General features: G+C 37.7%; 1 protein-coding gene across 2 annotated transcripts in view; it reads right to left on the bottom strand.

The window, feature by feature from the left end:
* Positions 1 to 15,369, bottom strand: part of Vps13B (vacuolar protein sorting 13B) — a 965,007-nt gene that overhangs the window by 644,548 nt on the left and 305,090 nt on the right. For both annotated transcript variants that reach the window (XM_090386413.1, XM_090386414.1), the window contains exon 17: positions 6,070 to 6,415. In XM_090386413.1, the coding sequence (XP_090242539.1) occupies positions 6,070 to 6,415 (346 nt within the window). The remainder of the gene's footprint in view (positions 1 to 6,069; positions 6,416 to 15,369) is intronic.

Genomic DNA, 15,369 nt, shown 5'->3' with positions numbered 1-15,369 from the left:
ACAAGATTAGTGAATGGAACAAAGGGGTGCTCTTACGAAGAAAGGCTTAAGTTTTGCAAATTACAGTGTCTGGAGACTAGGCACCAGCGAGGTGATCTGATAGAGGTGTATAAAGCCTTGAATGGTTTGAGCATGCTCAATGCTGATGGGATTCTTCCTCTAGCTCAGAATAATCACTTGAGAGGGCATAAATTCAAATTGAGGAAAGACAGATGTAGGATAGACGTGCGGAAATTTGCCATTAGCCAGCGGGTGGTTGGTTGGTTGGTGGAACAGACTTCCATCCCTTGTAGTGGAGGTTGATAGCCTAAATAAGTTTAAGGCTCAGCTGGACAGGTATTTTGAACGAACAGAGGGGTGAAGTGGAAGTGGGTTTTTTTTTTTTTTTTTTTTTTGGCTGATGCTGCATAAGCTTGCTTTCTTGCATCAAATGCCTCTGCTAATGCTAATGCTAAAGTACACGGTCGAAGTGAGTGGTCTTTTAGGTACCTCAGATCACAACTTGGTGATTGTCTCTTCTCCAATGGAGCCTTTATCTGATGGCTATTCCCAACCTCATGTTGTTTGGCATTAGAAGAATGCAAAATGGGATGATCTGCGAAGATTTCTTTTCTTCTTTTCCTTGGCCGAACTACTGTTTCAAAACTTCTGATGTCAACGTTTGCTCAGATCATGTCTGTGAAATTATTCGTCTAGGAATGGAATCCTTTATTCCACACTCCACTTTAAAATCTCATCCTTTATCTAAACCTTGGTTTTCCAATGTGCTAAGGCTGTCCAAGAGAAGAACGTTGCATATCGTAATTGGCTTGTTTCGAATTCTTCAGTTTTATTTTCTGTCTACACCAAAGCTCGCAACAATTGTAAAGCAGTTATTAATCAGTCCATACCAGATTTTGAACAGGCTAAGAGTAGAAAACTTGCTTCTTGCCCTAATGGTAGCTGAGCATTCTGGTCTCTTGCCAAAGCTATTGTCCGCAACTTTTACCCATCTCTGTCAAAACCAGATGATTCTGTTGTCACTTCAGCCAAGCATAAAGCTGACTTGCTAGCATCCCATTTTTCTTCCAATTCATGTATTAATGATCTTGGTAAAACACCTCCCATCATTCCCAACATGCTCCATTCAATGCCAGATTTGAGCCCCCTCGGGTTCTTATATCTCCTTTTATATTAAGATTGCAATTCTTGTTAATGTTATACTAAAATATTGTATATATCAAAACATATATATACTGTACAATATTTTTGTTTCCATTAATTGGTTTTTTCTTAGTTTATCTTAGAAATAAAATAAAATTTTTAAAAAATGTGTTATTTCTATTACTGTACTGTTAGGCAAATTTTTTGATCTGCAACACTGGTTCTTATTATTGGTTTTTATTATTTTTTATTTTAATTATTTTATTTTATTAATTTAAATTAATTTATTTTTGATATTATTATTATTAGATATATCGTATATACTAAATAAAAAAATAAAAAAAAACAGTAAAATTTTGACACTTTTGGGGGATCTCATTATTACAAAACATGAAAATTTAGGTCCCTTGAACTTTGTATTAACAAGATTATATAAATTCAAAAATTAACAGAAATATATGAAGTGTGGCAATAAATTTCCCAGACTGGCGCTGTTGCTGTCATGTTCGATAAGTTTGAAAATAAACAGAAGTTGTATATTGTAGTTCAAACTTCCTCTAACAGATATTGATACAGAGATTGTCCAGTAGGCTGGCAGCTTGCAAAGAACAACTAGTTTTGTTAGTAGTGTTAATGTTCAGTGTCACAATTTTGCAGTGGAGCAATGAATATATATCAAATTTTGCTTAAAACCAGGAAAATCTGCAACAGAAACATATGCAATGTTAAAAACTCTTTATAGTGGTGAAACATTAAGTCGTGCCAGTATGTTTCAATGGTATAAGTGGTTCATGTTTGTAATGACCCAAGAAGTGGGCATCCTTCAAACTCTTGAAATAACAGAGTTGTAAATGTTTGGGAAATTGTGGCAAGAGATTATCATTTGACCCTCAGAATGATGGCTGATGAGTTGGATATGACTAAGGAGATGATTCTTCAAATTCTACATGAAGATTTAGGTGGAAAGAAGGTCTGTTAAAAATTGGTGCTGCACAGCACCATGAATGAGCAGAAGCAACGAAGAGTGTTATCATGTGACGACTTCATCCAGACTTGTCAAGGCAATCCTAATTTCCTCGACAGTATTGTCACTGGAGATGAGTGTTGGGTGTTTCAGTACAACCCAGAGATGAAGTGCCAGAGCATGACATAGATTTCAAAATCATCACCAAGGTGGAAGAAATACAAGGACTTCCACTGGAAAGTCCCACAACTAGCAAACTACAGGAATAGATAAAATCGACAACTAATGGTACAACAAGTTCAGCTGCACACACGGCATATAGCGGAGCAGTTCACCCAGATAATAAGGCACCCTGACACAATCCCAAAGTCTCTGACTCAAGAGATCAACTCAATCATGGACATTGTTGGGAGACAGGTGATCAGTCTATACTTTGTCGAAGTACAGACTGATCACCTGTCTTCCAACAATGTGCAAGATTCTGACCAGCTGCATAATTCTACCCCATGTTTGCGGCAAGTCTGGATTAGTTAACAAAGAAAAGGCTACACACTAGTTGTGTTCTGTAGAGTCCATTCTTAAAAAGTGAGGCAATGGATCCTTGTAATCTTGACAAGATAGGTTTATTTTATAGTTTGCTGCCAAACAAAATATTTGCTGTTCAAGGAGAGTCTTGTTGTGGCAGAAGTAATTAAAAATATATCAAGACCACTTGGAGAGCCAGAACACCATGGCCAAGCAGCAAAACAGATGCAAGCAGATAAGCAAAGGATGTGAGGAACAATTGACCATCGATGCTGCAGTTATTTATGGAGCAAGCCTATAAAAAGCATCACAACCTGTACATGGCCTTCATTGACTACCACAAGGCCTTTGACTCTATGCCCCATAGTTGGCTGATAGAGACACCAGAGATCAAAGTCAATCCAACACTAACACATTTCCCAGAAGCAACCATGGTGAAATAGAGGACCACCATTAAGGCCAAGAACATCACAACCAGATCGATCCACATCAGAAGGAGAAGAATCTTCCAGGGAGATGCACTGAGCCTACTATAGTTCTGTCTAGCACTCAACTCACTGCCCACCATGCCCAATAACAGAAGGTACGGATATACTCTAAAAGAAGGGAGGAAGAACCTGTACACTCCCTCTCTCTCTCTCTCTCTCTGACGTACTTGGAAGACATCAAATTCTGTGTGGCAACTGAGAGTTAACTCTAACAGCTATTCTGAATCACTGAAGAGTTCAGCACTGACATCGGGATGCAATTTGGCCTAGATAAACGCAAGACCCATGAATTGCATTAAGGACATCTAGTTGGACGAAACTATGAGCTAATGACCAGTGAAGAGATTGAGGCCATGGCAGAGACCTACAAATATCTGGGGATGGTGCAGGCTCACCAGTTAGTACACAAGGAGATCGAGGCCCACCTGACTGAGAAATACCATCAGGTACTGAGAAGCCTGCTAAAATCCAGGATGAATTGCAGGAACATGATCAGAGCCATAAACACTTACATAGTCCCAGTACTAATGTACTCCTTCAGGATCATAGACTGGACGAACACTGCAATGAAGGAGATTATGAGATCAACCAGGATAATAACGAAGAGCAATGCCACCAACATCACCTGAAGTCTGCCATCGGGAGACTAACCATAATCTGGAAAGGAGGATTTGATTTTGATTTTATTTGGGTTTTACCGGCGTAACAGCAACCTAGGCTATAATGCACCAATCTGGAAAGGAGGAAGGGGAGTGATTGACCTCAATGAAAAAGAGAAGGTGACGATTAAGAACCTGCAGGATTACTTCCAGGAAAATACAGCACCAACCTTACAAGCCATAAGAAAGATAGACAAACAGCACACAACACTCAACCTTAATAGGAGACCCCCAGTCACACATAGAGAGAGAGATGGGTGAAGAAGACACTCCATGGCAGACACTACAATGACCATGAAGACAATATAGATAAGATCGCTTCCGAAACATGGCTCACAAATAGGAAGCTCTTCACTGAGACCGAAGGATTCATGTTTGCCATAAAAGATGAGGTAATCAACATCAGGAACTACAGGAAATACATCGCCAAGGACCCTGGAGCGACAGATAACACATGTCAACAAAGCCACCTGGCCCCAGAAACAATCCAACACATCACTGAAGGATGAAGGTTGATCATTCAGATGGAGTATACTCACAGACACAACCAGGTTGCCAACATGATACATCACAAGTTAGTGCAAAAATACCAGTTGCTCTAAGAAAGTGTACTGTATTACAAATACAAACCTCAGGCTGTACTAGAGACTCCTACTCACAAACTATACTGGGACCACACCATAATAATGGACAAGATGATCCTGAACAACAGACCAGATACAAACCTCATCAACAAGAAGAAAAGGGCTACCTACCTGATTGACATAGCAGTGCCCAACACCAGCAACTTTAAGAAAATCTATGAGAAACAGATAAGGAGGTACACAGACTAAAGACAGGAAGTGTGGCATATGGAACAATTAATGACCTTCCCAATCACCAACCACCATCATGGTGCCAAAGAGCTTCCATAAGAACCTAGCAGCAACAGGCCTCCTAGAGAACACTCCAGAAAGCTGAAATCCTGAACACCTGGAAGAAAGTTCCTCAAACAACAGTAATAACAATAATAATGGTAACCGGACACAACCACCTATCCCATGCACTTGGTACGAGTACCTGTCATGGATTAAAAAATCCCATAAAGGAGAAAAAGGTTTTACAAGAATAATAATTTCCCACATTTAGGAGGTGGAAGATGACTTTCATCAACCGGTGAAATACCACCACTTTGCTTATTGGAGGCTTGAAGTGGTGAAACCCATGTTTAGTCTCTAGAGCAAAGTTTCCGGCATCCCCCTCCTCCCCATACTTCTCCTTCAACCCATGCACGGTACTAAGTACTATAGGTTCTGATACCTTTCGTGTTAGGGGTTTTCATAAAAAAAAAAAAAAAACATACCAAATGTGCAATACAATGGGAACAAACATTACATACAATTTCTCTTCTTTCCAATATCTTGATGTTATACAAATTTCAGATATACAATTGCTCTTCTTTCCAATATCTTGATGAATTATACAAATAATATTATCCTAAATAGCAATGAAATAATACTTTCTTACGGTAGATTTATCTGGACTGTTTTAATTTATACAATTTTTTTTTCAAATATCATTTGAAAACTGGATTGCTTGACTTATTACAAGCGATAATTGAAACGTAACTATGTCTCAACACAGATGAGACGTAGTCACTTTTCTCTTCACTTGAGGTACATGGCTTGGTTAAAATCAACTGATCTGGAAATTTTTCCTAACATTTTCTTTTTCTAGTCGTAGTGTGTGATGTTCTTTTTACATACTGGCTGAGCTGGAATTTTTTCCTGCACTAAACATTCTTTTCAAAAACAACACAAAAGACAGTACTGCCATCCACAATAAATTCTTTTCCATGATCAGCAATCCACAGTTACATGAGTTTAGCAGCAGATCTGACTTTTTGCATATTGAAAATCAAAAGCTCCAACTTCCCATTCTATTTATAGCAAAACTTAACTATTATTTTACACAATCAATATAATTTCATTCAACATCTTTGATAGTACAATTAAAGCAAAGCACTGTTGACAGATTTTTTTCATGCTATGTCTTCAATGATCAAAGTAACATTTAAATTTTCAACATTTTCAAGTTTGTCTAAAAAACTGACCAAATTAACAAAATATGCAGTGTTGCTAGTAACATTCAAGTTATATGCATGATGATTAAAATAGCCATAAATGAACCTCATTTAAAAAGGCTTCTTAAACAGAGACAATTTTTCATGAAAATTGTCTGTTTTCTTTCAAAAACAGAATCAAAAAACATGTAAATACATGTTTTAATTAGTTATTCAATCATAACTTACCTCTAATATACTGATCTATATTTAAAGTTCCATAAAGATTTATGCCAAATTTTGGTAGGGTCCACTGCAGCCATAATGTAATTTTAATGTTCTCTTCTGTTCCGCTATCTGTAGTTCTTGTGGATATTACATCAGAGGTAGCCTCCCTTTCTCCAAGAGAAACATCAAGCACGCCTTCTGCTGGACTGGAAGTTGTAACACTTGTTTGATGATGAACACTTGAGGTGTGATCCAATGGGGAAGTTGGGAAAAAATCATTTTCCATTTTTTTTACAAAGTTGCAAGCACTCTTTACCAGTGTAAAACATTCAATGACACAACCTATGGAATTCACAATTAATTGTACCTAAAAACAATGAATAAACAAAAAAAAAAACATAAGTAAAACATGCATACACAATAATAAATCTTTCAGTATGTTACATAAAATTAAGTAATTAATCCCTTTTAATCCACTCATCCATCAGCTCTATTCAAGCTGATGGATGGAATGATTAAAAGAAAAATAACTTTTATAAAATGTATTGAAGCCTTAGTTTAAAACTAAATAAAATAGGTAAAATAGTCATAAGAAAACATAACAATGATATACATAAATTTTATCATATTATTTATTAGTATTGGCAATATGATGTAAGGAAGGAAAGCTTACAGACGAGGGGGAGTCATCCACTTCATTTGCCCATTCCTACCAATAATTTATCAAAATATTCTTGAACTTTATACAAACTACCTACCTCCACAACACCAGTGGAAGTTAATTCAAACAATCAATTATGCTTTTTGGCTGTGACCTGAATGCAAATTACATCTATTCTGCAGTCATCCTTTTTCCATTTAAATTTGTCACTTTGTGGGTATCATCTGACAAAGAGTTAAGATACCATCAGTATTTAATTTACTTAACATGTCAAAGCCTCTTGAACTTCAATTAAATAATCATGCAGTTGCCCAGTTTTCAGAGACTGCAATTTACAGAAACCCATTCTTTCTTGGTAAAAATATCCTTTTGTGCCCCTAATTAATCTTGTTGCTCTTCTCTGTACCCTTTCCAATAAATCTATGTCCTTCCTAAAATGAGGTTTACAAACCTGTATGTAGTATTCCAGATGTGGCATAACCAGTAACTCATACAATGAGTTAATCACCTCTTTGTTCCTGCTAGCAAAATTCCTGTATATTATTGACAGAACCCATTGGGCTGTTCTAGCAATCACTCTTTTCTGTTTGCACTGCTCAAGAATTTCATGTCATAATGTATAATTAACCTTTAGTCTTCTTCCTTATCTACTAGTTTGGTGCTGCCCAAATGGTATGTTATTCTGGGATTACTGCTACCGACATCCCCACACAAATTCTTGCATTTTTTTTTTTTTTTTTTTTTTTCTTAAAGCATGTACAGAATGCTTCTCTGTTAATGATTTGAATGGGTTGAACAAACTGAATGCTGATGGAATTCTTCTTCTTGCTAGATTAAGAACCTGAGTGGGCACAGATTCAAATTGAGGAAAGACAGTTGTAGAATAGATGTGCAGAAATTTGCCTTTAGCCAGCAGGTAGTTGATTGGTGGAACAGACTTCCATCTTTTGTTGTGGAAGTTGATAGCCTAAATAAATTTAAATCTGAGCTAGATAGGTATTTGGAACAAATGGAGAGGTGAAATGGGAGGATTTTTTTTTTTTTTTTTTTGGTTGATGCTGCATAAGCTTGCTTTCTTGCATTGAATGCCAATGCTAATACTAATGTCCTCACATTGACCTGTTTTAGTCAGAATTAGTCTGGTGTTACATCTGTGATGGAGAACAAGCTTTTTTATTGTTTGAGTGGCATGGCATTAAATAAAAATGGGCATACCATTTATGTTCAGCTCATCTGTTGGCATTCAAACTGTTGCTTGACAATCACGCTACAAAGATTCTTGAACCTTTTATGTTCATCTCATCTGTTAGCATTCAAACTGTTACTTGACAATCATGCTACAAAGATTCTTGGACTCTATCCATGTTTTCAACAAAATATGCAGTAAAAGGTAGACAGACCTTTGGTTATCTTTGACATTATAGTTTTTAATTAGCTAAAACTAATTATTATTTAGCTGTCTTGGTTCATACAGACATAACTGCTATGAGCCATTCATATCATTGGCTGTGATATCTGGAATAACTGATGGAAACATCACACCCTCTAGTTTAAACCAGTTAACTACAACAGCTGAAGATACCTTTAGCAATCCTTCCAGTCTATGACAAGACTTGAACCCAGACCTCTCCAAATAAGTGACAAGGGGTCAACACCACTATATTGTTTCAGAGGCCTGTCATAAATAAATTTAAATTAAAATAAATTTTTTGTTTATACTCCAGGACGACCAAACAGTCACGTGCTTCAACCACGGTCACTCAAGGCACCCTTCACTTGACCACTCGGCCATGGTGGTCATCTCACTCACTCTTTTAAATAAATAGCAGATTAGCCTTTTGGTGATTCCATTTGTAAACAGTGTGCAATAACTAGGCTACTCATGGTATAGGAATTTGCTCTACTGTAATATTCACCACCATTTAAAATATGCTGGCTGCAAAAACACATAAATGAGAAGAATAATCAAAGTACTTTTCCAAATGTTATAAAGACTTTTTTTTGCAGATGACAAAAGAACAGAAATGATCTTTATATTCTAGATCAGGATATAGTTGGCAGCCTAAGGCATGGATTCCAAAGGCAGCACCAAAGAACATCTCAAAGGCACCACATCTTAAACAAGACAGCCTTAGCATTAGTATTGGTAAAATGAAGCAAGAACGCAATCTTATACAACATCAGCTAAAAAATAAAATTACCCATCCCTTCTAATAATTTGCCCCCCCCTTATTCAAAATACTCACTTTCAAAACATTAGGTGGAAGTTTATTCTAACAATCAATTACTCTCTGGATGAAAGAAAATTTTTGCACATGTATCCTGCAACCATAAAGAGAGAAGAAAAATGAATGGGATGCATATAAATTATCAAGTGACTCAGAAGCCTATGGCAGATATAAGTTAGTCTGTAATCAGGTCACAAAGGAAGTTAGGCAGGCGAAGGCAGATTATGAGAAATCTTTGGCAAAGATGCTAAGAAAAACAGCAAGGATTTCTTTACTTATATAAACTCTAAAAGGAAGGGGATGAATCTGATTGGTCCACTTGACATCGATGGTTCGACTGTTGATGATCCTGCTCAGATAGCAAACAAACTGAATGATTATTTTGCATCTACATTCACACATGAGGAATTATTAAGGTTTGAAAATGGCAGAAGGTTGTCAAATTGTAGCAGGGTACTTAATGATTTTGTAATAACTGAGAGCAAAGTGGAGGAGAAATTGTTGAAGTTAAACATAAGAAAAGCACCTGGGGTGGATGGGATCTATCCAGTTATATTAAAGGAGGCAGCAAAGCAACTAAGCAAACCCTTAGCCATAATTATGAGAGATACTTGGACACAGGGGAGGTTCCCACGGAATGGAGATGTGCAAATGTATCCCCAATTCACAAAGGGGGATCGAAGGGTGACACGAGTAATTACAGACCAGTTAGTTTAACTTCTGTTCCGGGTAAAATAATGGAGTCACTGATTAAAGATGCATTGCAGGATCATCTAGACAAGACTGCAGCAATAATTCAGACACAGCATGGGTTTGTTAAGGAAAAGTCTTGTCTAACAAATTTGATTGGTTATTATGATGTGGTTACAAAGGAACTGGATGCAAAAAATAATTTTGATATCATATATTTGGATTTCAGGAAAGCTTTTGACACTGTTGCGCATGGAAAACTATTATACAAATTGGAGCAGAATGGTTAAGGGTAAGTTGCTACAATGGATAAAAGGATGGTTAAGTGGGAGAAGACAGAGGGTGGTAATCAATGGGTGCTGCTCTTTGTGAACTAATGTTATTAGTGGAGTCTCACAGGGTTCGGTGTTGGGTCCACTGTTGTTTTGTATATTTATCAATGATATTGATGAAGGTATATCAGGCATAGTGTCGAAGTTTGCAGATGATACAAAGGTTGGCAGGGTTGTTAATGACAGTAATGGCAGTGTGCTACTGCAACAGGATCTAGATAATTTGGGCAGATGGTCAGACCATGCCTTGAGTACTGCGTACAGGTCTGGAGGCCTCGTTTTAGGAAGGATGTCGATTTGCTTGAGCGTGTACAGAGAAGGGCAACAAGATTGGTGAGGGGAATGAAGGGATCCTCTTACCAAGAGAGGCTTAAGTTCTGCAAATTGCAGTGGCTGGAGACTAGGCACCTGTGCGGTGATCTGATTGAGGTGTATAAGGCCTTGAATGGGTTGAGCACGCTGAATTCTGATGGGATCCTTCCACTTGTTCAGATTATGAACCTAAGGGGTCATAAATTCAAATTAAGAAAAGACAGATGTAGAATAGATGTGCGGAAATTTGCCTTTAGCCAGCGGGTGGTTAATTGCTGGAACAAACTTCCATCTGTCATTGTGGAAGTTGATAGGTTGAATAAATTTAAGGAGGAACTGGACAGGCATTTGGAGGGAATGGTGTGATTTTTTTTTTTTTTTTTTTGGCTGATGCTGCATAAGCTCATACACTTGCTTTCTTGCATCACATGCCACTACTATAACTACTACCAACTTTTTCCAATCTGACACTATCAAAGCCCATAGCAAGTCCAATGAATAAATTTTTCCATTATTAAAATTTGATAGGTCTGCCATTTGACTTTCAAGGTGAATATACTTTAGTTTTCTCTGTTTTGGTGAAGTATGAGCAATGGCTTGTATCCAAATATTCCCATAATAATTTCCAGGATTGATTCCTCAGTTGCTTTTTTTTTGGTGGAATGATTCCTCAGTTGCCTTATGTTCTATATTTACAGGTGGTGGTGTAGGGTGGGTCTGATGACCTTTTCTTTACTGCTTTTTTTTGGTAGAGACAAAGCAGCAAGGGATACTGAAGTTGGAGTAACAGATAACTGAGTTTTTTGTACTGACATCTAAGAACTCAATAAGTAGTGCACAAAGGGGAGTGAATAACTCTGCAAAAAGTACAGTCATTTCAGTTTGTGTGCAATGGAACACATTTCTTAACCTATGAGCAATGTAGGTTCACTGCTGTTTATGCTGTTGTTGTTGTTGTGGGTTTTTTGGCACAAAGGCCTCCTGGGCCATATTGTGCCTTTTCATTATTAAATTATGACTGAGTCTTTAATATAATGGTTATCAGAGGCGATTATATATAGGCTTTTCAAGTATTTAAACAGTGCTTTAAAATTTGCATTACTGCCAAGTACGTGTAGTAAAATTAAAGGTTCATGCAGATTGGATAGTGAATAAAAACTGAATTTCTTGTTACTTGAGTATTTAGGGCATTCTATTAGAATGTTTGATTGTTAGCTGAGTCTGACAAAAGGGACAATGAAGTGGGTTTTCTCCCATAAACAAGAACAGATGAGTTGTATAAGAGTGACCAATACAGAGTCTTGCCAAAATTACTTCTTCTCGTCTGCTTTTTCCAAAACTAGAAGTCCACAACTGAGGTTCTTTTTTTAAGCTGAAATAATTTATTATTCGCTTGTGTTTGCCACAGATCAATCCACTGAAGCCTACATGCTGTTTTAACAGTGGATTTATAATCAGTGTATGGGACTTTCAGATGGTAGAATGATCCACTGTTAGGATGTTTAGAAGCACGATCTGCACTTTCATTACACGGGATGCCGACATTCCCAGGTATCCAGCAAAAGGTGACCAATTGGTTGGGTGTTTGATATTAGCATTAGCAAAGGCACATGATGCAAGAAAGCAAGCTTATATAGCATCAGCCAAAAAAAAAAAACAAAAAAAAAAAACAAAAAAATCCTTATTTCACCCATCCACTCGCTTCAAATGTTTGTCAAGTTCTGCCTTGAATCTATTTAAGCTATCAACTTCTACAACAGATGGAAGTTTCTTCCACCAATCAACCACCCGCTGGCTAAAGACAAACAAGAGGAAGAATCCCATCCTCATTGAGCATACTCAAACCACTCAAGGCTTTATATACCTCAATCAGATCACCCCACAGGTGCCTAATCTCCAGAAACTGTAATTTGCAAAACTAAAGCCTTTCTTCTTAAGAGTAACCCTTTGTTCATTCACTAATCTTGTTGCCCTTCTCTGTACTCATTCCAACAACTCAACATCCTTCTTAAAATGAGGCATCCAGACCTGTACTCAAGGTTTGGCCTGACCATTGCCTTATACAAGGGGATAATCACCTTCTTATCCCTGCTAGAAAAATTCCTGTATATCATTGACAAGACACCATGAGCTACTCTTGCAGACCGTCTGCTCTGCTCTGCTCAGAAAACTTCATATCTGCTTGCACAATTACCCCCAGGTCCTTTTCATTCTCTACCGCTGTCAGTGTGGTACCACAGAGTTGATACGTTACTCTGGGATTACTGCTTCCCATATGTAGTACTTTACATTTGTCAATGTTAAACTTCACGTGCCACCTCTCAGCCCATCTGCTCAACTTTTCTAGATCCTATTGCAGCAGTGTACTGGCATTAGTGTCATTAACAACCCAGCCAACCTTCATATCATCTGCAATCTTGGACATTAAGCCTGATATACATAAAGAAAACAACAATGGACCCAACACTGAACCCTGAGGGACTCCACTAATAACATTAGTCCACGAAGAGCAGTGTCCATTGATTACCACTCTCTGGTCTTCTCCCACTCAACCATCCCTTTATCCATAGCAGCAATTTGCCTCCAATGCCACACTGCTCCAATTTGTGCAGCAGTCTTCCATGTGCAAGGGTATCAAAGGCTTTTCTAAGATCCAAATATATGATATCAAAGTTATCCTTTGCATCCAGTTCCTTTATGACTACATCATAGTATCCAATCAAATTAGTCAGACAATACTTACCTTTAACAAACCCATGCTGTGTCCGAACTATAACTGAAGTCTTGTCTAGCTGATCCTGCAATGCTTCTTTAACCAGTGCCTCCATTAAATTCCCTGGAACAGAAGTTAATCTAACAGGTCTGTAATTACCTGTGTCTACCTTTGATCCTCCCTTGTCGATTGGGATCACATTTGCACATCTCCAGTCCATGGGTACCTCCACTGAGTCCAGGGAAGCTCTCATAATTATGGCTAAGGGTTTCCTTACTTCCTTTGCCACCTCCTTTAATATAACTGGATAGATTCCATCCACCGCAGGTGCCTTTCTTGTGTTTATCTTCAACAATTTCTCCTCCACTTTACTCTCAGTTATTACAAGATTATCTAGCTTACTGCCAGAGTTGAATAAACCTCTGGCATTCCCCTCCCTGAATAACTCCTCATGTGTGAATGTCGATGCAAAATATTCATTTAGTCATCAACAGTTGAACCATCGATATCAAGTGGACCAATCTGATTCATCCCCTTTCTTCTAGAGTATACATAACATAAGTAAACAACTCTTTGCTGTTTTTCTTTGCATCTTTTGCCAAAGATTTCTCATTCTTCTTTCTGTCTTCACCTGAATAACCTCCTTTGTAACTTGGATACAGACCAGCTTATATCTATCATAGGCTTCTGTGTCACATGTTAATTTATATGTATCCCATCCATTTTTCTTCTCTGTCACATGTCTGATTAGTTCATCTGACATCCATTTAGGTCTCCTACTCTTAATATCATTAGTGCCAAAGTGTACAACAATATCAACCTTTGCATCCTTAAAGGATATCTGACCTATAACGTCATCAACCTTTGCCCCCACAGACATACCCTGATCCTGTTCCATCTATCCTTTTTGCACAATATGTTCCCCGTTTCCCTGACAAGTCACCTACAACAACTAGTTCCTTTGGGACTAGTGCATTCTGCCTTGGGGGTTACCACTGTGTTGCATGATGTTCAAGTGAAAGCTCTGGCATTGATGTGGGCAGCTGAGAGCTTGATGGGCCCTCAATTTAAATCCTTCGAGGGCATCCACCCTGTCCTTGAAGCTCTCATATAAGCCCATAACAATGCCGAGTTGGAGACTGATTTCCTCGCACTCCTTACATCGTGCACACACACAAAATACATTCCCCTTGGCAATATCATGTCCCGTTCATGATTGCTCCTCAAACAACAAATAAGCAGTGCATTTCAATAGACTGTGATTCAGAGGGCGGTTTTGCTGCTCTGGTCTGAGTCATGATTTCTATTCAAGTTCAATAAAATTCCAACACAAAATATAACCCTAAACCTATATACCAATGCAGTTATAACACTATATATATGTATTTCGGTATCAAATATTATCTCCGTTTTACTATTGCTTCATAAGTGTAGTCCAAATTTGGAAAGCTTCTAATGGTATTATATTTTTGTAGGCTAGATTTAAACAAAATTGTATTAAGGCAATGCATATTTGTTTTTAACTAGATTTAAGTATGTTTTTTACAAAGCCTCGATTTAAATCCATACGACAACAAATTGTTTAATTCAAAGTGAAGAACAATTCTTAAATCACCAGTATTAATTTTCTTTCTTCCTTTACTATTTCTTTTTTTATATTTCTTTATTATATTATTTATTATTTTATTATTATTTTTTTTTATGTGAACCCCAAACACGAGAGGTATTAGAACCTATAGTACTTAGTACCATGCTTGGGTTGGAGGTTGAGAAGACGAAAGAAGATATTTATTGACATTGGACTTGAACTTCTGTAGATTGTAATTTTCAGGAAATACGTATGAAGGAAGGTTGTTCCAGAAAACGGCAGTTGAATGAATAAATGAGGAAGATGAAAAGTTGGTTCTGTGAGTTTGAAGTTGGACAGTAAATGGATGTTGGCTGGTGGCTGCACGTGTTCAGACTGCTTTGAAAGAGAGAGAGTGCGGGAATTATAGAAGCCAATTCAGAAGAACAGTGCCATGGAAGTATCTGTAGAAGAGGCATGCAGCAGAAACAGTACGTCTATGAGAAAGCGAGTGGAGAGACTCCGTTAGAGATGAATCATTAATTAACCTAACTGCCCTCTTCTGAATGGAATCAAGAAGCCTAACAGAGGTTTTAGGGGCACCACCCCCAGATGTGGGAACAATATTCCATGGCAGGGTGGATTTGCGATTTATACAGAGTGAGCAGCTGTTTGGAAGAAAAGTAACGCCGAGAGCGAAAGAGAAAACCAAGTTTTTTTAGATGCAGAGGAAGCAATATTCGTAATGTGCTTGTTCCAAGAGAGAGATTAGAAGTCAGGGTAATCCCCAAAAGAGATATATCATTTTGCCTACAAAT

This window comes from Mastigoproctus giganteus, chromosome 12 (assembly GCF_048544385.1).
Source record: "Mastigoproctus giganteus isolate SK-2022 chromosome 12, ASM4854438v1, whole genome shotgun sequence".
Taxonomy (NCBI): Eukaryota; Metazoa; Arthropoda; class Arachnida; order Uropygi; family Thelyphonidae; genus Mastigoproctus; species Mastigoproctus giganteus.
Note: the sequence above shows the minus strand (reverse complement) of the source record. Positions and strands in the feature narration are given on the sequence as shown.